A 24404-nucleotide genomic window follows, 5' to 3' on the forward strand; every position below is an offset into this window, starting at 1 on the left:
ACAATAAATTAAAGCATTTTCTTTTCTGGCAATTTCATTATGCTTCTGTCTTTTTTTTTTTTTATAATTGAGTTCTTTGTTTTGTTCAGTAAATGTTGACTCAGAATTTCACAATATTGCAAATTGAATAAAATTTGGGTGTTTTGTCATCTCTTTAAGGTAACAGCATCTGAGGAGGTCATCCAGGCTATTATTTGCGTTAAGGCAGGATTAGTACTTTCGGAGTCAGGGAAGAAAAAGGATTAATTTTAAATTTCTTAATCAATAAAAAAAAATCCACAGAGCTTTCACTCGTTCATACAGTCAGTGGCTTTGCCTAAACTATGGGATCTGACCCTTTAATGTCTCTTTGTGACCTTGTGGGCTGTTTTCTCTGGGAAGGAAGTGCAGGTGTGCTCCTCTGACCAGCACTGAAACCTGCTCCGGTGGCATCTCCAATCCGGATTCTTGAAGGCAGTAGTGCGAGCCTGGTGCTGACTGCTCAGATTTAGCCATTGAAATTGGTGAGAATTACATCACCAACATATGGAAATCTGAGTATGTCCTTTATTGTTTTGCAGTTTTGAATGCAATTTATAAGCCTGCTAAAAATACCTGATGTCCCTCTCTTCAGAGGTGGGTGTGCTCTGGCTGCTGTACTGTGGTTTCATGGCTGATAATTTAATGATTAGGTGTCATGGCTGGTTCGTGCTCAGATTCAATTACACTTTTTTTACCTGTTTCCTGAAACTCCCTCTAAAAAGCAAGGCTATGAGCTGCCTGGTGACATTGTTGGTAAGGGAGAAGCACTTCTGTGAGTGGGAATTACATCAACTCGGTTGTGTTCCAGCAGTGTGACGGTGAAATCCCACCAGTCCCCAAATGCTAAAGAAATTTGTCTAGGCAGTGACAATAATAGCTTTATTTCCTGGTTCTATGCATATTCAGTTTCTTTGCCCCTCAAAATATGTGGCAAAAATGACCTCTGTAGTTGCATCCCCTTGTCATTGCTGTCTTTGAGAGTGAAGTGATCTCCACCAACCCTCTCCTCCATAGTTTGCTAAGGGAAGAAAACAGTCTGGTTTTAATGGAAGGTTGACTCTTGTGCAACTTTTAAGATCCAGCAAAATGTGGTTTCCTAACCTTTGTCAGCTAAGCTTGTAGCCTTTCCTAAAAGGACTGTTGGCTGACAAATTTACGGTGATCAGGTCTGTGTATAGAATTTGAATTCAGAAACTAATGGCTAAACCGTAAGGGGAAAATCTGTTCTGTTTATTGGAGAATTTTCAAGTACCACCTTGCTGTATATGTATTTTTCCTCTTTTCTTCCATTAAGTGATTCCTTGTATTTATCTCATTATCTGAATTACCTGCTAGAGGTATTATTTAAATGTGTCCCAGTTTTCTTACTATGATGACAGACATCAGAAGTTTGTTTTGTTTGTTTAAAATATCTGATTATCATTACTTTTTTTTTCTCTCTTTTACTAATGATGTCCAAAAGCTAAAAAGGGCACATAATGCACTCAAAGGACTTAACATGGGAACAAGTTGTATCAGTAATTATTTTGGTATTTATTGGTTACAGCAACAATCTGTCCCAAGCTGTGCAGTTATTTTGGCATGTTTAATGTGTTTGTCCTTTGCATCACAACAGCCTTTTTTCCCTAAAAATGCTCTGCTTTGGCAAAAGCAGGAAAATTGATTTTAAGTAGTTTCATGGTGCTTTTAGATGATTATTATTTCCAGAGCTGTGCTGTAGTGTTCTAAGATATTTTTAAGTACTCCATGTAATTATGAAACAAGCACCTGTCTCATAAACTCTGCTGTCCAAAACAATTACCAAGTAATTTCTGATCCCAAAGGATTTTTAATTTAAAATGCTGTGTGCATGATACAGAGTAGTAAAATGCTAGTTTTACAATGTGGTGCTCTTTGTTCTAGGAATGTTTACAAGGATTACCGTTTCCTTGAGCTAGCCTGTGACTCCCAAGAGGAGGTGGATAGCTGGAAGGCATCTCTGCTACGAGCCGGTGTCTATCCTGATAAATCCTCAGTAAGTTAAACAGCTCACTAGTTTGCCGGTAGCTGCTCTCTTTGAGTCAGAAAACACAATTGTATCATCTGGGAAAACACAGTGTCTGCAGATATCTCAAGAAAGGGCAGCCTTTTCATTGTACTGGTCTGTGGCAATTGCGAAATATTCATAATGAAATATTTTAAGATCAATTTGTGCGTCAAACCTCAATGCAGGAAAAAAAAAGCAACCACAAACCAAACCTTCCAACATGTTTTTCATTGGATCTGTGTAGTAAAAGCATTGAGCAATTTGGGGTTTCCTGAGCTTCATTGTTTCTATTAATGTTTTCTAGAGGTAAAGATGTGCTTTGAAGAGTTTATTCCCCCAAGCTCTGTATTACAGAACTGACAGAAGCATTCCAGGCAATCATGTATATTTATTTTACTGATTCGCTGCATGTTTTTTGTGTATGAAACACATGCTAAACCTTTCCAAGGGCTGTTTTACTCAGCTAATCATCATGTGAAGCAAATTGAACAGGATACAGTAAAAAGCCTCTATTAATTCACCAGAAATGACAGAAAGTTGGGAAATGGAACATGTCCAGCTACCATTTCATATTTTTTGGACCTAGATTTCTTGATACTTTACATCAAGTGAAGGTTTGAGGAGATGTGTCCAGAGGGAAGACTGACTAACAGGAAAATCCTGTCATTTGAGCTTTTGGAGTTTCTCTATTGCACAGTTCACCTTTCTGCCGTGAGGCTGCTGCTCTGCTGGATTCCTCTAGTGGAAGATTTCTGAGAAATGATACTTTGATTCTGATGGAATTTGTCCTTCTTCCTAGTTGTTTTCCATGGTCCCTTGTGTTCAAGGTCTTCTGCTGTCTTCTCTGTTCATCTTTCTCTTCCTCATATTTCCTTTATACTTGTGATGCCTGCATGGCTTCCAGTACAGTTCTGTCTGTATCTCCTCCTGCTGCTATTTAAGTAAACAAGCCTCAGCTTCCTCTCTTCATACCAGATTTCATGGGTACCATCAGAAGATAAATAAGAAATCCTTGAACTGCTGGCTTCTCCAATTATTATAGAAATAAACATTGATTATGATGGATTTATTTTTTTTAAGGAGTAGTGAAAATACTCATTTAGCAGGAGACGTACCAGGTATCTGAAACCTTTAAAAAAATTTTAAAAAATTGTAGACTTTTCAGTATGTTGCCTGTTCCAGTAGATTGGTTCCTACCTAAGACCATCAGAAGTCATTTTTCAAGGATTGGTTGTGAGAAGTTACCTAATTAATTACTCGGAACAAAATACTGTATTGTTTGGGGTTTTTCTTACTCAAGTTTTAATGATGACGTCAAAAAGCCTGTTGCTGCCTCTGGTTTAATCTTGTATTCTGTGATGGTTGTATCGTAATGCATGTATTTGTTACTTTATCCTTAAATAAGATAGACTAGTTGGATTTCTACACTTCTGTCTTCCTGTCTCTCCCTTTCCCCTAAAAATACTTGGTATTCAAAATATGTTTACAAAGAATTCTTGGTTTTGTTTAAAGTTGGTCTGTCAAAGGAGTCTTAGATGCAAGATGAGAGACTTCCTTGAAAGACAGAAGTAGAAAGAAGTCAAAATAAAGTTCTCCTTTGAGCTGGAATTATCTTTACATTATAAAAAGAGTGAATATTATTGTTCCAAACCCCTGTAGTTTGAAATTCACTAAGTAGTCTATCAAGCTCTTCAGGAAAGATGCTACTCTAGTCTTCCAGAGCTTTATTCCTACAGGACTAGAGGTCCAAATGTGGACTGTGAGTCTGCAGTTAGAGTTTTGAATTTTGCAAAGCAGAATCTAAAAGGCCCTAGGTACCTTAGAAGCTCCAGTGGAACCTAAATAAAAATGAGCAGCATTTCATTCAAGTTCTGTGCATGCTCCTCAGCTTCACACCTTCCTCTGATAATACAAAAAAGGTTTAAAGACACCCCTCAGTCTTTTATTCTCCTTCAAAGATTTAGAGACTGTGTTTTTAAGTATGAGAGACTGCCAGGAAATGGCAGCAACTTTTTACTCCAGTGCTTCCCCACAGCTTTGTGATCCCAGAGGTAAAAAGGCAAAGAGGTGCCCAAGCCCCTTCCCAGACTGACCTTCTCATGTGCGAGGCACAGCTGGGAACTTCTGAGCATCTGAGGCTTTGGCACCAGCAGTAGAAAAATTGCTGCTTAGAAATGAAAAATAGGTGGGTATTGCTGTGGAGCTGGAGCGCTGCAGCGTGGGCTGGCCTGCTCCCTGGAGCTGCCGGAGCGTGTGCGCAGCCGGGAACGGGAAAGTGGAGCTGGATGCTTTCATTGGCAGCTCTGCTGCTCGTCCGCAAGGACCTGGTGTAAAACCCACAGCCATTGCCCCTAGCTGGGTTCCTTCTGCAGTGGCAAGAAAAGCAGGAATTTGTCACTGAATTAGAGAGACTTGTTCTAAATTCTCACCAAGGGCAAATCTCTCAGCTAAGAATATTCATTTTTCTGTTGTTTTTTGTTAATTTTCTTTTTTAGTAGCACTGCATTGATTGCAGTGGTAATGGGGCTCAGTACTTGCTGCCACTGATACGGTGTCTCAGCTGCTAGTTTAATCCTGTAAGCTAAGTCCAGGCTTGTAGATGTATAATTTTTATTTTTACCTAAACAAATCTCATTAATATATTAAAGGATATATATCACCCCTTTGCTCTTTTCCTTGCTTAATTTTGCCTGTGCACACAGTGATGCACACTCACGTTCATATATTCACTCTCTTGCTGACTATCTCTGATCACCCCTTAGTGTTGCTCCATGAGCCCCTGAATTCTTTTGCAGTTTGCCAAGTCACCTCTCCTTGCCACAGTCGATTTACTTTTGTCAGGACGTGGGCTTTGACAGCCACCCGGATAGCAATGAATCAGTGTTTTTATTTTTCCAACCCATATGCAAGTCAGCTTTCTTGATATAAATCACACTGTGGCCAATTCACTTTGAAACAGGATATCCATTTACCAGCTGACTTTACTGCAGGCTTTCTGGACTGATGCATCCAAAACCCTCCTTTTTTTTTTTTTTTTTTTTTTTTTTTAAATGACTACAACTTTGTGACTAACCTTTCCAGACTCTATTTCTCAACTGTAGGCTGGTGTTTATTTTGGCTGGCTTCCCACTGTAAAATATACACTGTTCATGCCAGTTCATGGCAAAACTCACAATTAAACTAAAATAATAGCACAGATGTTTGTCGTAACTTGCTCTGCGCACTCTACCTTGCTAGCACTGTCCATTCCTCCTTCCCCCCTCCCATAATGCCATCTCCTCCTTATTTTTTATTACTAATCTAAAAGTTCAATATTTGCATTTTAAAAAGCTTTGGATCATGAAACTTTCCATTCATTGGCAAGTTGTAGGGAGTGGCCGTCATGCAGGGCTCAGCAGACATGTTTAGTGGGTTGCTTTGCATACTGGAAGCTCAGTATTACCAACACACGAAAATCCCTTTGGCTTCCATCCCATCCCTAGATCGCTTCAGGCCTCGTTTTCTTCTTTCTCATATTAGTGTCCACTGACTTCCCAGGCGCTGTTCTGACTGACACTGAAGGAAGCAAAAGTGGGATCAGAATGTTTATGTGGAGAGGAAAACATTTTGAATGTTTTGAATCCCTTGCAAATGTCCGGTGTTCCCCTGGAAGCTCTCTAACTACGGGATTCAGTGAATGTTCCCTGAGTCAGTTCCCCGTTTGGTTTGAGCCATTTCCAGAACTGTACAAGTTAGGCTGAATGCATGTAAAATAAATGTATCTAATATTTCTTTTTTCCCCCTCTTTCCTCCTTGCTGCATCCTGCAAAGGGGAGCAACAAAGTAAGTTGTTTGTCCTTTTACAAACTACTTCTGTATCCTGTCACAAGGGTTTTGGCATGAAAATTGGTTTGTCTTGTGGTTCACACAGCTATTACCTGCATGCTCTTAACAGCAAACTGCTATGAAAAATGGGAGTGCAAAAGCATCTTCTACAAAAATTATTACGGGCTCTTTGTTTTAATTTTGGGGAAGGAAAAGTATTAAGTGTTGCTGAGTGTTGCTTTTTAAGGGGGTTCAGTAAGAATGATACTATAAAAGTGTTGGGCCCAAAGATTATGAAGGTATAGTAATAAAGACCTTCTGAGGAAAGGTTACTACAGTCTGGTGAAACTCATTACAGCTGGGTTTTTTGACCATACATCAAAGCTTGTATTAATGGGCAGTTATAAAAACCCAGCACTAAAGTCTTAAATAACAGATTTGCTGGTGTTGTTGGCTAAGCTGAACTAGATCAGTGTACTGGCTTTGAAGGTGCCTTAAAATGGATGGAGGAGGGTGGGGTCAACATTTGACTTGGCTTCTAGACCCTTGATGTGTTCCAGCTGGACAGCAGCAGAAGGGTGTGGGGTGTGGAGAGGGAGAACTGAAATATGCATGGTAGGGGTTTTTTTGAAAGTAAGCAGCACATAAAAAGACAGTTTTGCTGATGTTGATCTGATAAACGAATAATACTGTGGTTCCCAGGATTTTTTACGCCATTTTTACTGAGGTTAAGAATGGAAATTGCACATCTCACACTTTGGAATAAGATGCAGAGAGAGTTTGTCATACCTCAGAAAGGAGTTATACAGCTTTTGTGCCTTTTTTCCCCCCCCTCTTTCCTCTTTTGGTATATTAACTCATAGCAAGATGAATCTGGAGCATCAAAAGATGCTTCACAGCAAATGTTGAAAGTAGCCTTTGAAATATTGCCTATAGCATCTCATTGTAAGCTGGAAGCATTTTTGGGGTATTTGGGAAAGACCCAGGTGGGTTTTAAATGTTCTAAAGGTTGGTAATTTCTGTCTGCTTTTAATTTTTGCATTTTTAACCAGTTTTTGACCACGTCTGTCTCCACAGTGGCTGGGCTCAGAAGCACCAAAAATATTCTTTTTTGTTGGCCTTCCAGGGAAAAGGGGCTCTTAGTATTGGATGGGGAGGGGTTAAGAGAATTGGTGTATTGATGGCATGGATAGAGGGACTTCACATAGGAGGTGGTGTGAAATGTAAATGTTAACTGTGTACACTAAAATGTCAAGGCAGTGTTTATAATGTTTCTTTACGACATGCTGACTTAAGGCTTTGCTGCTGCAGTGGATGCTGGTCTGATCTCAGAGGAGGGAGGTTGGACTGTAGATGCTCTGTCAAGGGAAATGGGGATGGATGGGACGCTGGAGAGCTCTTGGGGCTGGCAGACACCGAGTCTGGAGGTCGGGAGTTGTTCGGACCAGCTTTGTTCTCCAGAGCCCTGAGCTATGGGGCACCCCTGGGAGGTCAGGAACCTGTTGCATCTGACAGAATTAGCTGCTGGCATAAGACAGGATACCCGTAAGCAGGTATAGGACAAACCTGTGAGATGTGAGGATTGGAGAGCTCTTGGCTCTTCTTTCACTCTGAGGAAAGGGATTTCTTGCTGTAGGTTCAGAGAGATTCTCCCTCTGGCCCAGGCTGTCAACCAGAAGGTAACTCCAAAAGAAATCTCCAGGAAACCATCCTGATCCTTCTCTTTGACCCAGTTCCTTCCTTGTAAGGATTCTTGTATCTTCATCTGTGCATCCCCCGCCCTTCTCTTTCACAGAGATCATTCATGCTGGAGTCTGGAGGTTACATATCCCAATTAGACAGATTGAACTAACCTGCAGCTGCCTGTGGAGGCTCAAATCCCACAGTCTTCTTCTGCACTGGTGGCATGGAAAATGACATGGGTAAACCTGAGAGGTGGCCAGACAGTTTTTGAGAACGGGTCAGGAGAAGAGAGGAATGGCTGATTGAGGTTGATGATGGTTTCTCACAGCTTCTTATGCAACTTTATGCTACAAAGCTGCATAATCCTTCCAGACTGTCCTGGTACAGATTTCTGGGGTGCTACCAGAGCTGTAACCCTCCTCCTGGTGCTGCCCAGTGGGGCATTCATACTGTGCATCCTGTCCTATGTACAGATGTCAAGATCCTGTACTCACCCATCCATTCAGACTGTGGCTGCTTTTATACTTCTGCCTTTAGCTTTGCACTCTTGGATTTACAAAAGTAAAAATAAACATTGGAGTAATGAGTCCCTAAGAAAAAGGGGAGGAAGGGAAGTGAAGAGGGTTTATAATCATCAGCAGACTAATAATAATTTTTATTTTTACATTTTATTGTTGCACAATCATCACTGTGAGATTTCTCACATGGTTAAAGATAAATATATCTTCAAAAGCTTTGTTGGATAAAATCTGTAAAGGGTCATGTCGAATGAGGTAATGGAGACCTACCTCATTCAGCAAGCACATGTTGGCAAGCCACATCTCACTAATATTAACACTGAACTCCACAGCCTTGTGCAAGGGAAGAGGGCAGAATTGCCCAGAGTTATGCAGGGCATTGTAGCTTCAGTCCAGTACTGGAGACAGAGGAGCTGAGAGCTTCTGACTGTCTTAAGACACCACTGTGGATTTGCTGCTTCCCCTGTGCATCTTCTTCACCCTTATTTATCAAAAAAAATCATGAATCCCCTCAAAACAGCCCTCCAGATGCTGCTGTTTGAAAACAGCATCTCAACCTGTACCATTCTCATGAAGTCTATCTTCAGTGAGCTTCTAACCTTGTTAGGTTAAAAGATTAGGTGGATGCTGTGTCTTTAGGAAATTTTGATTCCAAATCTCTTGGCACTCAAGCAATAAAACAGTAGCAACAACAACAAAAAATCAAAACCCCAAAATGCCACTTTTTAATATAAAAGGTTACCTTTTCTTTGGCATCATTAAGTCCTGGGTTAGCGAATCATTTCTGCTTGATTTGAAGGATCAAACACTTAAATGCTGAGCTCAGACTTGAGGAACTTCAACTTGGAAAATGAAAATCTCTTTAAATTACTTTTTATGGGTAAAGTCCCTATGAATTTCTTGCCTTCTAATTATTTTGCATTGCTGTGCTTGCTGATACCCTTTGCAGAATGTGCAGAACTGAAGTACATAAGTCCTATGTTCACATCTCAGAGGAGTTGTCACAGTGCAGACAATGCTGCACATTAAATTGCTCACTGAATATAAAGTCAGTGTAATTTAGTCTGAATTTTCTCTTAGGAAAAACAGAGTCCCTTTTGGAAAGAGAAGGAAAATACTCTTCCTGTCAAGTCAGTTTGCCTGTTATTCCTTAAAATACGTCTTGGTGACATGTTAATCGGTTAGATTGAAGCCATTCTTTTTCTCTCTTTTTTTTCTTTAAGGGGAGTTAGTTTTACTAAACCCAGATTCCAGATCAGCTACTTCATTAAGGAGTCCAGATGTCCTACTGTCTCTTGAGACAGTCCTGGAAAATGGGAATGTGGTGAAGTCAGGGTACTCCTATTCTACCTACATATATGACAACATTGCTCTCAGTTCATGGATATCATGCTTGGCTATTGCCATGTAAATGCAGGTGTAGTGCCAGAATCCATCAGTGTCTTGCATTGGAATAAAGCTCTGTTGCTTTCTTTTCCAAATTCAGCCATGTTTCTGAAGGGGCTTCAATTATCTCCCAGACATAAACTCTGACTCAGCCAGTTACTGGCTGTGATGATGCTCTGCCAGTGCCCCAGCCAGATTCAAACTGGAAGTGAGTGGTTCTGCTCTGGGATTGCTCAAGTCTGTGTTTGGGAGAAGTTCCTAAACTAGAAAAAATAAAGACTTGTTTGGGTTTGTTGAAAAGCAAACTGCTGATAAGTCAGAGGGCAAAGCAGTGTAGACAGAAGTGTAAACTCTGCATTTACTGGGTTTACTTTTTTTAACTAGTGTATTTTAGAAAAGGAAGGCATTGAAGTCTAGGAAAAGAAGAATCCACTTCAGTTATGACTAAAATTGGTTTCAGGCCAACTAGGTTTAAAAATAACTTTTAAATGAAGTGTTAATTTTTTTTTTCAAGTGGAAAAATGCCATAATTTTATAGACAGTGTTTCAGTCATTGCTTCGAACAGATGAGTTGGATTTTACAAGGAAGTCACGGTGTAAAGGAGCAGCCCAAGGGGCTGAGCGTGCATGCGCACAGATGCTGGGTCAACAGCAGTCCAAAACACAGGGAGAAAAGGAAATGGCAGGCTGTTTTTCAGTCCCTTCCTTGCTGCCTCACTGTTTCAAGGATGTGAAAACATGTTTCACATAAAAACTATCTTCTTGTTCTCCTAAATATTTACTAGTTCAAACAAAAACTAGATGAAAACCTTGTTCCCCAAATGTTCCTCAAGAAACAGAGCAGCCCTGGTTCACGTTCTTGTGAGAGTAAAATAACTGCTGGCACGAGAGAGTTAAAAATGTATAGGGGAAAAAAGAGGATTCATAGGATTGCATCAGTTGCCCTGTCTGTAACAAGATGCAGGCTGACAGATGGAATGATTTCAAAAGCAGTCCTGGCCAAGCTGGTAACTGCTGATCGGGGTTGGGGGTTCAAGAACTGTCACAGGGTTTTACGTTTCTGCTCTTAAATGGGGCTGCTGACATTAAGCAAACTCCAGGAAATTTAGAAATGAGCAAACATTTTTTTATTTCTGTTATGTATTCACGGTGGGCTCTTTACTGTGCTTTTGGCAAGGCATCTGCATATTGAAAATATTTTTAAATTCTTCATTCTTTATGGTGCAGCTACTTTTTGCACTACTTCCATTCTGATGAGGGATTTTGTTGAAGCTCTGCAGGAATGTGAAAGCTCTCTGGTTGTGAAGTTTCAGATCATGGAGTGTGAGTATCAGCCCCATTCTGGACATTGTGAGATTTGCCCTGGGGAAGGTGCAGTGAAGGTGTCCAACCTGTAAGGATGCTTTCCCAGCCCTGGTCAATGAGCACTGAGAGTTGGCTGGCAGAGAGGAAGGTGCTTCTGGGCTGTGCTGTACAAATCTCTGCCAGAAAGGTCCTTTGGACTCCAAAGAGCTGGAGTCCCTGTGTCTCCGGGTCTCAGAATAGTTGCAGTCAGAAAGGTCTGGTTGCCCCTTTAGCATAACAGAATGGGGTCACCCATGAGAGGGACTGAACAGAAAGGGAAACACACAAGTATCACAAGCCTTTGGGACAATCCTAAAATATCTTCCTTGTCTTCCAAGTCAGTAATTGCACAAAAGCCTACTGCTGAATAGTAATTAGGAGTAAATAAATATTCAAAACATATTTTTGCTGCCAAAAATGTCACCAGGCTCACCATTTCATAGCATTTACAGTGTAACAGGAAATGTAGTCATTGGACATGAGGGTGGAGAGCAGCTGGTGAACAGCCAGATACTCCTTTTTCTCATTTAGAAGGGAAAACAAGATGATGGGGAGAAACTGAGAGTTGTTTTTCCTGACTCCATTTTGGACTAGAATGAAGATATGCGATGTCTAGTCTGACACATAATTCATCCTGGATTTCTTTAACTTTTCCTACCTATCTTGTTTTGTGGAGATAGGCTTATAACTACTTTCCATGTGCCAAGTCAGAATCAAGTCCCATGTTACGTGTGTAAAACCCTCCATTCTGGAGCTGCAGTCTCCACTTAAGTAACTCTCCTTCCATGATGTCACGTGTTCCTGTTCTGCAGTCACTCCTCAGCTCCTGTCCTGCCTGTTTCCCAGCCCCATTGTGGCCTTTGGTTGCCTTGTCTGTCCTCTGTTTGCCGTATGACACTTGATATATCAACTGTGTGCCAGTTTTGCAAAACAGTGATTTCCCAGTGGGAAGAGCTGGCTACAGACATGAGGTGGTGTCTGATCAGTGCAATTCTTTGGTGACTTTCATACTCTTGTTTCTAAAACCCTTGTTCCTGCAGTTGAGAAACGGGTAGTCTTACTCTGTTTCCTTTCTTTGAAACTCAACCTCTGCTGTTCCTCTTTTATAATCAAGTTATTTGTAATTCAGAGGGAGAATTCTATGTTATTGTATGTGCTACTAAGTTCAAATAACATGTCAAATTATTTGGGTAGGTATAAGCTCAACGGTGGGTAGGTGCAAAATTACTATGACCTGTAACATGAGGTGTCAGGCCCCTATCTGACCCTTTAATTGCAGATGTTCCAACTTTCTGGTCACATTAGTTGCATGGTATTATCTTGACCTGTTCGACAAGTGGGGTGGCAGCATACCTAGAGGTATTTCGAGAAATCAACTAAAGAAACTAACTCAGAGCATGGAAGTCCATGACAAAAATTAGTCTTACGCAATGTAATTTGGTGTTAAGTTTTAGTTTGGTTTAATACTGCTTGATTTGCAGATCTAGATATTATTCCAGTGAAAGCAGGAGCCTTCATGTAGTACTGAATAGAAGCCTTTCCAGTCACAGGCCAGTTGTCTCTAGCTGCGTGTTGCTGGCACTGTGTAGAAGTATGTAGTTGTTCACAACCACGGCCTGGAAACAACTGCTGTACCATAATTCTAATTCTAGCTATTGAAGGTTATCTGGCTGACTCAGATAGCAAATTCTCAGAAGTACCGTGAGCGAGATTGTCTTTAGCTCTGCTGTGAGGGCAGTGACAGTATGGCAGAGGCCACCTTTTATCCACTTTTGCAGCTGCAAACAGGCAGGCATGCTCAAAAAGCTCAACCTCTCTTTCTCATTACCTGTGACCTGAGATGTGGCTGCAAAAACTCAAGAGGTAAGTGTTCACGCCAGCTCTGTGCACCAAGGAGCTCTATGGGCAGAGTTCCTTGCTGTTCCTCAGCTGAGGGCTTTGATGTACCAAACAGTCTGACTGAACAAGGACACCAGCAGGAAGCCTCAAATGTGTTGGTGCCTAGAGCTGTGGGACTGTACATGAATCAGAGCTGGTATATTTGTATGTGGGCCAATGTATGTACACACAAGTAACCAATGTCTTACATCAAGGTAAATTCTTACCCTCATCTGTAAGACTTTACTTCTAGAGCAGTGGCTTCTGGCTATTGGCTCACTAATGATTTATATGTTAAAACTCGGGCTAACAGCGAGAACAAAATGCAGCATTGTCTGCAGTCCTTAACACCATATTGATGTGATAAAAATCAAGGCTCTTGCTTTAGGAAGCTCAACCTTTGCTTGTCTTTCAGTTTGAAAACTTTAACTCTCTCTCTGTGCTCTTTGTTATAAACTGCTCTGCAAGAAATATCTCTTTAGCTGATGGGTGAATGCATGTGTTCAGAAATGGTTTAACTGCAACCAGCCTAGATCATGGAAAGGCTGGAAGATAGGCATGGGGAAATCAATGGCATCAGCTTCTAGAAGAGCAAGACATTCACCTGTTGTGACTGGGTGTGTTGTCCTTAGTGTTGTGTGTTTATAGGGGACTGTTCGTTTTTTTCTGTGCTTTCTGTACTCTGATTAGTGTTCTGCTGAAACAAAGTTCCCCTTTTCTAGAAGCAGTCCTGGCATTGTCTGACTGGGGCTGTGATTTCTGCCCATGTCCTCTTTCTTTTATTTGGTTCCATCATCTGTGTACAGTGTCTTTTGTAAGCCACAGCATGATGCCATTCCAGCAGCTGGTTTTAATATTGTGAACAGATACTATTTGTCTAGAAGCTACAGTTGAGGACCAGGATCCCATTTTTCAAACTGAGAGTAAGAACATCATTCCTTGCAGTCGAAGAATGACATGAGAGAATCGGTGGATAATTACAGGACAGTGTCCTGAGTTTTTTGTTAAAGGTTTGTCAGTAGCCATTGAGTGCTTCTGGAAACAGAGGGTTTTGGGGCAAACTACCTGTTTGTCACTGGTCTGACCAGCAAAGGACATTCCTTCTTTAAAAATACCTCACTCCAACATCATTTAAGTATCTACCTGTCTTTTAAGGACAAGGGTGATTAATTCTCCTGTTTTGATTATTTCCCAGACTCTCTTGAATTCTTCTCTGAAATTTGACACTAGTTCATTTGTGTCTGTCCTTACCTGGTGGAACCACTTCAGCTTAGAGTATGATTGAAAATTGCTTAGATGGGTGTGTTGGGTCAGTTGTTCAAGTGATTTAAATCAGTAATCCTTGTGAACTGTCCTAGGTATAAGCATGCATATGAAGTTCTCCATCCTTTTGTTTCAAAGGACTGTACCCAAGGCTGAGTGAGTGTGTGTTTTAAAAGAACTCTGGTTGGTGTCTTTGCTCAGGGATACTGGATGGGTTTCCTTTAGTGTACCTAACTATCAACATTTTCTCATCAAAATTCAGATCTTTTCTGATGGATTTCCCACTGAGGAATTGCTTTTTTAGGAATCTGTGTCTAGAATAATCCATGATTATTCCTTCCAAGTCTGGATCTCTTGGCTGTTAGACTACTTCACTCTCCCTTCATCGACAGTGTGTCCCTGGAAGTGCCAGATTCTCAGGCAATTGTCTTTGGGCAACATAGCAGTAAAGCAAGGAAACTCAAATTTACAATGGAGTGTTTCAATACACATCTTCACATCTTTTCTCTGGTGAGGCTCTCAGTGTGACCTGTTTGTCTTTTGTGCATTTCTGGATTTTCAGGCAAAGTCTTCCTGCCTATGCTCTTTCTGGTTGAATTCCAACATTTCGGATGTTGGAATGGTTTACTTGACCTAAAAAATGCTCCTTTTTTAAAGCAGTTACTTCTACCTTATTTGCAGCTGCAATTTTATGTGAGAAGCTCATGCTTCTTCAGTATCAGTGGCCTTTAGACTGATGTTTCATAGCCCTTTTAAAACATGTTTCATTATCTGTAGAAGAGCATTAAGCTATAGTCACAAATACCTGAGAGGTTGTGACAAATACACAATTCCTTCCAAATTCAACGCCCAACTGACAATGGAAAATTACAGTTCAAATATTGATGATGCTACTGCTTTTGTTGCTGAGCATTTTGGTAAAAACACTGCTTTACTATGGTAACTTTACAGTCCCTTGGGAATGACTATTCAATGCTTTCAACCTTCTATTTTTTTCTTGACAAATTTCTGGCTATATCCCGGAAAGTTTCTGGAGTCTGCTATGGTTCTACAGCAGCTGAGAATATGGGGAGCAGCATAAGCTAAAACATGATCTGCTCAGTATGCAAAGGAATAACTTTGGGATGGGGAGTTTTTCAGTGCAGATTAACATGTCCACCTTCACACTTAAGCTAAAAACTCATCAGAGAGCGAGGTAAAATTGCTAAGAAGTTGCTCCCAAGTTTCCACTCTATCCTCCTGGACATCTGCAGAAACTAAGCAGTTTTGCTGCAGAACGTAAGCTCGACTTGACACAGAATGTTTTTGTTAATATTCCTACATGGAATCTCCAACAGGAGAGTTTTTTAGTCAATCCAAATTCAGCCGTCACAATGTTCAGATCTGGACGTTTGTTGGAAAACCTCTGTGACTTCTCATACTTTTATGAACTTACTGTACTGAGTTTAAAGTCTCTTGCTGGAAGATATGCTTAAAAACACACAACATGCTTCCAAAATGTTGTGCTAATTAAAATAAATAAAAAAAAAGAAAGAAAAATAAAAGACAAAAAACTCCTCATAGACTTGGACAGAGTACTGTTTCTTGCCCAGCCTGGTGTGCGTCTGATAACATATTCCAGAGAGGCTGTGCATGCCGCGAGCTTTTCATTCAGTGTCTTTGGGTGTAGTATGGCAGAATATTTGAGTCCTTAACATTTAGTTTTAAACAGTGCAGAATGCATTGAAATCTAGGCATTTATCTATCTTCAGAGTGCACCTGCATGTAGTCAACAAAGGAACACTTTGCCGTGCTGTAACAAAAACCATTACTTTCCCACTACTCCCCAGTTAGCATTAGACATCGTATAAGAGCTGGAATACGAGGCAGACTCTGCAAGCAGCCACAGCAGTTCTTACTGGTTTTTGGGTTTCCCAAAAAGATCTGTGCTTAGTGGGTTGTTCTGCTGCCAGAGGCTTTATCATGTGGACTGAGTATTGTAACAGAACAGACAACACCATCTTCATGTGTTTTTAGACATGTTATTTACTGGGGTTTCCCTGAAGAAAGCTCAGGGATTCTTTCCTTATGAGTCACTAACAAAGTGATTGTTTTTATATAAACTTTCTTTCAGCTGGTTAGAGTTGGAACACAGTGTCTTGTGCTCCTTCTGGGGTCTGACTTTTCTCTTAATTTCTTTTAATAGTTGTTCCTGCAGCCAGCAGGATGGTTTGAACCTCGTGGCCTCCCCCCCGAACTCTCACTGAGTTCCGTAGTCTTGAAAATCGCAGGTCTGGCCAGCAGGAGTGCTGGTGGCAATCACTGTGAGTGTAAGTCCACTGCTCAGCTTTCTACCTTGTGGTGCTTTATCAACTCTGCACCTTACTTATGGCTTAGGGAGGATGTGCTCTTGACATGAGGCGAACTGGATTTGCATTTTATGTGCTGAAACTGTAATTTTAAAAAAGGTTGATAGTTGACTTCAGTGGCATAAAGGTTAAAAGCTGTGAAGTTCTGTGTTTCCATAATGGAAATCACTAAAGCTGGAGAGACACATCCTGCTCTTACGTACCCCTGAATCCTTTTCCACCCTCTTTGGTGGCTGCAGCAGAGTGGTGCAGAGTCCCTTTTAATTACCTCCTTCCATGGCTTTTGATTTCAAGCCCAATTTGATGGCGCCAGGGGCTGAACCACAGGGAGATCTCCAGGCAAGTCCTGCCTGTGTCGGCTGCCTCGCCAGGCAGATGCTCCACTTCCTTGTGGGGTTTTTTTATTACATTTTAAATTTTTGAGCCAGAGTCAGGAGCTATGTGAAAATCCAGTAACTCTGTAATGCAGTTGTATGTGAGAAATTCTGGGCTGTGGACACCAACCTCTGTTCTGCTCCCTGACCTCACTTAGGGGTATTTATAGTCTGCATGTACATGTATGTAGTTATATGTATATTTGACTTCACAGGTAATAGATTCTGTATTTACAGATTTGTTAAGGTGCCTGGCATTATTTTAAGCCAATAAGTATGCAGAGTTCTTTGAGTCTTTTTCATAACCCAAGATTGTATTTCTTTATTTTTACAGGAACAGGAATGGTTTAGCTGGAATGAAAATGTTCATTCCACTGCATCATTAGCTACAGGCAATTTTCAGTTGAAGCCTAGCCCATTTTTCATGCTAAAGTTCTAGTAGTTTGACCATTAATCAACATGTAGGATGAATTTCTGGGGCTGAGAGAGCTTGCCTGTAATTTAAGATGAACTCTTTTTTGTTTTTTTCTTATGAAAGGAAGGTAGTTGGAAAATAAATTACATTTTAAAGAGTTCACCTCTCTCTCACCCCTTTCTACCATTCCTCTTCTGATAAACACCCCAAAAGTTTTCATTAGATGGATATGGGGTTTTAGCTGGAATAGCAGATCCTCAAGTGTGTCACTTGATCCTCCAATAATTCTAAAGCAACATTCTGTTGGATGAAACTCGTCTCTGACATGGTGACTGTCTCAAGTGTCCTTTGTTACTGATAGTCCAGTTCAACTTACTTTTATCACTTTAAATGTTAATTTTAAGGTCTCGTATGAAGTTTTTCCTCCCCTTCTCCATTACGTGGAAGCTGTAACCAGCAGCCCATGGGAGCATCAAGATCTGTAGTCAGCTATTACCTGCCTTTTCAACTGCCTGCTCTTCTCACACAAGGTGAAATTGAGAGCACTGATCCTCCAGTTTGGAGACAGTGATGGGAAAATCATGCTTGGAAAGGCAGGAATTGTTTCCTTACACCGCTTCTCTCCTCTAGCCTGACGAGGCTCCCTAAATCGCTCTGCACAGACCTGTGGAACATGCAGTGCTTCTCCAGGCTCATGAAGAAAGTGGTCCAACAGGAGTCTCCAAGCCCAGTGGCTTAAGAGAAGTCTTCTCCCAAGGCCATATTCTTCTTTTCCCAGGCCTATTAAGCAGCAGAAGCACCTTTGAGTTAATCAGTGAGCACGTGGGAGTTTTTGGAGACCACTGCCCAAATATCTTCGCTCTTTCCTACTGGATATACTCCCAAGCTTAATGTGAGAGCTGATGCAGAGCCCTGCCAGCTCGGAGACAGGGGAGTATGGTTTGGAATATGGACAAAGATCTTGTGGGGGAGGAAGGAAGAGAGCCATGTAGTTCATATAAGATGCAGAGTTATTTCAATTTAACTGTCGAGAGCTCTCAAAGGCTGCACCGATCTACCCTGTGGAGGTTGAGAAGCAGTTTCATTGCAATGATGATAAAATCTTGTTCTCAACATGCAGTTTCATTTGACTCTTAAGGAAATAGTGCAGCAGCCCTGGAAACAAGGGTAGTGTCAAGTGCTGTCTCCCACCGGAAGGCCTGTGGGCTCCTCCATCAGTGACTCAGACAAGATCACACCGGTACTGTACAAAATGGTGTTCCCTCTTGGATCTGCACTGCTCCTACCAGAGACTACCAAGACATGTGCTCTTTTCATGGCCACATCATACCAGTATCTCAGAATTATCTGATGCCTAGTTAGGTGTCTTCAGGCTTTCTTTTCCCTTGTTATTGCTGACTGATGAGTTCCCAGTCCAGTGCAGCAGCTGTCATTACTCTGTCAGCATAGAGCTATTATTTTTCTGTTTTCCAATCCTTGAAGTTATCTGTGTCTTCCAGGACAATGTTCAGTCTTCTGTTGTGTTGACACTACCTCACAATTATGGGCAGAATCAAATTTAACTGGCAAGAGTTTGCTATTTCATTTCAGTAAGACCGATCCCTTTGACACTTTGATGAAATCCTTCAAGGCTGCTAGTTCTTCTTCCCAGATTATAATTTATTTATCTGTTAGAGAGTTGTTTTACTGCATCTTTCATTAATATTCGTCTTTATAAACTTACTTGCCAGTCTCCTAAGGGTGTCACTTTGCTGAATCAAATACCTATCAAGTTTCCCTTAGTCAGAAAAATCAGTTTGGCGTGCTCTGCCATCTTTTCCTTTTCTTTTTTTTTTTTTTAATTTTATTTAAAGTCTTTCTTTAGAAGTATGTTCAAAAGCCTTGCATTCAGTCATGGTTTGACTAACAAGCCTGTACTTGCATCTATTTTCTTGCCATTTTGTTGAGTGTGGGCACTGCACTCACTGTTCCACGGAAGGTACCGTGCTGGTGCCTTCACGCTGTGTTTCTGCACCCACTCCATGGAGTGGAGCTGCTGACTGCATATGGGTGTATATCCATGATACTTTTAGGAGATTCTGCACAGTGTTTATTTTTTTTTTGAGGGTAATGATTTATTCCCTCACTGCCTCTCTTCACATCTCCTGCCCTGGTTAGGAAAGAATGATGATACAGTAAGGTTTGTTGCACCTGAGGGCAGTTGGTGTGAGAGCTTTTGTCTGTGAAAGCTTGGTGGCCAAAATACTTTGCTCTGAGAAACCCAATGGAAACCATCATGTCAAACAGCAAGCTTCAGGGCTGATGACTCAGGTTTTCCCCTGCTCTGGTCCGGAGGACAAGAAACTGCCCATGACAGCCATGAGGAACTGGAAGCAGTAATGCATGCTCCTGTCACCCAGCACTTTCTCCTTTGATGTTATCAGTAAATTGCACCCTGAAATACAACCTGTGATTTCAGAACAGGGTCTTTCCTCCGTGCCTCCTTTCCTGCTTCCCTGGCCACTGACTAGTTTTTATTTCCAGGTCTTTTCATTTTTGTACTGGTTCACTTCCCATTCTTCTTCCAGCTCTCCTAGACATACAGGCATGTTCCCTCGGGTGAGTTGATTTGTTCGTTCACATCTCACATAAACCTTCACTTTCTTCAGCCGTGGTTGATGTGGTTCATGTGAACTTTGGATCACATCCTTGTAGATTTTCTTGCCACTAACCCGTGCCCCTGCACTCACACGTGGTATCTGTATGTGAGTGTAAAGGAGTACATGCAGTTGTAGGCATCTGAATTTAAATTGTGCCAGTTTATGCTGAGGTATGTGTCTAATTCTAGACAGCATTGGGCACAAATAAGAATTGTTTAATGTGGAATACGTAATTATCAACTGAGAAATCTGCACCCTCTCAGATGCCTTGTCAACACTTCATGTCTCAAAATGTGCAGCATCCAGCAAGCTGCAGTGTTAACCTTTGCTGGGCCATGCTGAACATGTGAAAAACCAGTTCTTTTTTGTGTTTGCACGGGATCTTTGTTTGCAGTGATTAATGGTCCACTAACAGTGTCCAGTGCAAGTTCAGTGCAACGTACAAAGTGTCTTTGATGCCAGACATTCTACAGTGCTGTGCAGAAACTAAAGCTAATAGTCATAAGCCTGAGAGGACTGGAATGTTTTCAATTTACTTTTAAACAAATGACTTTATTGTGCCATTCTCACATGGGAGTAAATTCCACAGCCTCAGTGCCACATTAGACAAAACTTTTTTACCTGCTGGTTTCTGTTTATACTTGGAGAAAAGAAATTAACCTCAGTTAGGAGTTGGGGGGAATAGGACAGCACTATTAAACTCGGTGGGAATTTTGGCAGGGGCTTTGCTGGGAGCAGAGTGGGATACAGGAGTACAGGATGTAGCTGAAGGATGATTTGTGGTGCAGAGTGAAGTTCAAGAGTTCTTTGTGGCTGAAAATCAAACTCATGGAGGGCACCTGTAGGACAAGCATTAAAACTGGTTCTGCCACTCCTGAAGTGTAAGGAAATGGTTGTTGTAGTCTGAGTAAATGCCAGTGGATACTGGGAAGAAGATTCCTAGTGACTGTGGTTGGAGATGAATTGGGCCCAATTCCTGAAAGGAGCAATTCTCAAGCAAGTAATGGGTGCCTGTATCCATACAGGAATGACAGCTCTTGACCTCAAGGAGAGAAGGCGTCCCTGAACTCACCATGTTGCTCTTACAATGGTAAAGATTTTCAGACTAAGACAGGGAAGTTTTGAGAGAATGAGATTTCATGGTTTAATACCATGGATTTGTAAAAATATAAAATATGTGCAAAATGCCCAAGTAGGAACATGGATTCATTCAGCATTGCTCCAAGTGGGAGACCCTCTCATGCTAATGAGTGCATTGTGATCTTCTGGTAGATATAATGCACAACCCATTCCAGGGACTCCTTTTGATCGAAACATGAGTGTGCATGAATTACTAACAGAACCAAGAACACTGGATTTTTTTTTTACTGCTCACTTAGCCTTTTTTTATACTAAACTTTTTTTTACAAGGCTTTTGTTTTGTACCTATTACATGGTTTTATGGCTTTATAAATCCATAAGCAATCAAGGAAAGGATTCGAGTTTTGTTTTGACTAGTTTTTGGTTTTACCTTGGCCATCTACAGTTCATTAGTATTTTACATTACATGTCACTGCATGGAAATCCAAATGGAAAAAGATTACAAGTTTAAGTGATGCTCAGGTAAATGCAATTGCAAAAATTGGAAAAAGAAATCCCCTCACTTGAAAACAGCTCTAAAGCCTTTTGTTTTCCTCTGATATTTCTAACTCCCATCTGGTCTTTTCTAATATAGCGACTTGTCTCTGTGCAGTGTCTTCCCATAAAACCTTACCTCAGTTACAAAATTAACAATGTAGATGGTGCAAATAATTTTGCAGTGTCCTCAGAGCACTAAAGGCTTTGCTGCCACTGGTTTGGCCTCTAGAGAAAGAGGCACCTAAAGGTAATGTATACTGTAAAGAACAACAGGGAAAAGGGTCTGTTTCCACTCTGACTTGTAAGGCAGGGAAATTCTGTCCACTTGGTTTCTTCTCAATTTGTAGCTTTTTTCCTATTTGAAATAAAAAGGTATATGTTGATCATGGCTGAAAAGAAACCAGTATGTGTATAGCAGGTGACAGTTCTTTTACACAGCCAGATGCTGCCATGAGTCAAGCCTGAGATCAGGAGTGGTACTCGGCAGTGCTGGGAAGCTTGTGGGGGCAAAGGCAGGGCCAGTCCTTCCCAGGTGATGCCTGTACATGGTTTATTTCCATGAGCAGAACAATGATTTGGTTACAAGTCTAGATTTTCTAAATAGTTGAAGGTGTGTTTCAGGAGTTGTTATGGAGCTTCTCTCCCTGTGATGAGGAACAAACTGTGTAGGAGAGGACAGGATCACTTTTGTTTAAACCAGGCTGAATGTTCCTCTCCATCCTGTCCCAGCAGCAGGTGCCCAGCTGCCCTCTTCGGATGGAAACATGACTGTGATGAGGGAATATTACCAGGACCTGAGGCTGGATTAGCTTTCCAGACTGGGCAGGGTAAGGAGCAATAAGGTCCTTTTGCCTAAGACTCCTCAAACTCTCTGTAATGCACTCACTTCCTGCCCATCTGGAAAGGCCTCTCACTTGCAAAATGTCTTGGGAAAAGAGAGGAGGAGGGAACACTCTGGGAATGAAGCATCTCAGCCCCTTTGTCTCCCAAATGCCTGTCTGCAGCAGGCATATAACCTGTGCTTAAAGGTGGCTCCCTGGGGAGCCCGAGTTTGGCAGGCAGACTGGTAGGGAACACGTGCTCTGAAGCCAGAAGGTGTCTCAAATTAAGTACTTGAATCTTGCCAGGCAGGTCTTAATAATCTATGAATGGATTAATATTAATATGGTCATAAGGCTATAAATTCAGGGATTTTGACCTCAAAGTCTTTGAGTGTGTTTAAAAATAGCTCACCCATCCTCATTTTATCACTTCATATACTCTGACACAATTTTGGAACCTGCTCCATCCCATCTAGCAGGGGAACACTATAATTAAGAATCAGTTTTGAAAGGCTATTCTCTCTTGGCTTAAGGCAGAATAAGGCTTTATGTATTTTGCAGGACATTATAAACAATTCATCGGCTAAAATTAGCAGTAAAAAGGGAGCCCCAGCTCTTTCCTGCCCTGTGGTTTGTACCACAAAGACTTAGTGTTTTTAAATCATGACAGAGCTCTCTAAAAACCTTGAAAGCATATTATGTATGTGTCACTTTGGCTCAGTTAGGAATAGTCTCACCTCCAAGCCAGAAGGCCATGGGTTCAAATTCCATGCCCGCCCTTGGATTTAGCTGTCTCACAGTAATTTTATTGGAGAAAACATTTTTGAACAGAACCATAGGGGAAGAAGAGGGAAACTCTTGTGTCTGTAACTGCACTGTGAGACATTCAGTCACTGGGACAGTAGGTTAAGCCATGGCTCTTCCTGCCCAGCTTTGCTCAGCAGGCATCCACCCTGGAATGGGAGACAGGGGAGCCCTAATGGTGTGGCAGTTTTTTCTCTTCTTGACAAAAGCAGTTCCAATCCTTGGGAGTGTGTGGGGGAGCTGCCTGAAAGACCTTTGTGTTGTCCTCATGCTGCCACGAGGACGGGGATTCTTTGGCTGTACGTTGTTACGCAAGAGCCGCAAAATGAGAGACATCAGATGACTCTTGACTTCAGCTTTTGCTGTTTATCAGTAACAGAAGGAGGGAAAAAAATCAATCCTTTTGAACTGAAAATGCCATAAGTCATTTAAAAAGTTAAATTGCAGAAATAACCAACTGAAGGGTGAGGTTAGGGTTGTTTGTGGCAACAGTAAAGCCAGGTGATCTTAACTACAGAGGTAAACTCCATGTGATGTCTGCTTGGACCTCAGGTGAGAGTCCTAATCACTAATGTCCTTTTTACCTTGCTCAAAGAGAGGAGGTTGGAATGACTTAAACTTTATAGTTTCGTTGTGGTTTGTGCCAACAAGAATGTGGTCTTATAACATGAAGTGTTTATATTTGTTGCTTACAGATGTGTATTAACTTACCAGAATCTCATTGTCTCTTAAAATTTATTTTAGGGAGGGAAAAAAAATCTTTCATTTTCTGCTGGTTTTATAGAAGGGGTTTGGCATATTTTTACAAAATGGAAGCCATGTCATAAATGTTGTATGCAGCATAGTTGCTCACAACTCATTTCTTACCCTGAAAATAATCTACCCAATAATTTTCAGTTTCTGTTCTTGTGGCATGAATCCAAAATGCTTCTGTATGGATGATTTTCTTTTGTTTAGATATATTTGTTACACTTCAGTAAAGTGCTTGGTGTTTTCAAACTCCTCCTCTGATCTGTTTTGAGGCTTTTTTGCTACAGAAATGTTGCAGGTCACTTCTTGCTTGCAAAATTAAAGGGGATTTTAGATGGGGAGTATGGAAGTGGTGATCACTGATCAGTGGGGTAGGAGTTTCTGCCAGAATTTGTAGACCACTGTGACTCTGCCTGATGAAGGGCTTATGGAAAACCCATTAATGTGTATGAGAGCTTTGAATCTTAGGACCTGAATTATCAAATGAATGTTTTGATGAGAACTCTGGCCGAGATATGTTTTGCATATGACTAACATCTGGGAAAGGCAGATTTAACAACATAAGATGCTGGTGGTTCTTGTATGTCCACTTGCTAAATTAAATTACATACGTTCCTGTTTATAATTTTTTTTTCAGATAAGCAGTTACTGTGGGTGCTACAGAAAGTATGAGAATTGGGGCAAGAGATGGGGGGATAATCCATCTTGTCCTG

General features: G+C 41.2%; 1 protein-coding gene across 10 annotated transcripts in view; it reads left to right on the forward strand.

The window, feature by feature from the left end:
• The window catches only part of DNM3 (dynamin 3), a 171814-nt gene that overhangs the window by 114039 nt on the left and 33371 nt on the right, over positions 1–24404 (forward strand). For 7 of the 10 annotated variants that reach the window (XR_003536097.1, XM_027694614.1, XM_027694609.1 and 4 more), the window contains 2 exons: positions 1924–2035; positions 5858–5869. Coding sequence is in view for 9 of the 10 variants with exons in the window: in XM_027694614.1 (XP_027550415.1) it covers positions 1924–2035; positions 5858–5869 (124 nt within the window). In the remaining variant the exon portion in view is untranslated. The remainder of the gene's footprint in view (positions 1–1923; positions 2036–5857; positions 5870–24404) is intronic. The other 3 variants (XM_027694616.1, XM_027694610.1, XM_027694615.1) reach the window with 1 other exon arrangement.

The sequence above is a fragment of the Neopelma chrysocephalum genome, unplaced genomic scaffold (genome assembly GCF_003984885.1).
Source record: "Neopelma chrysocephalum unplaced genomic scaffold, ASM398488v2 Primary Assembly neopelma1_98, whole genome shotgun sequence".
In the NCBI taxonomy this organism is placed as follows: Eukaryota; Metazoa; Chordata; class Aves; order Passeriformes; family Pipridae; genus Neopelma; species Neopelma chrysocephalum.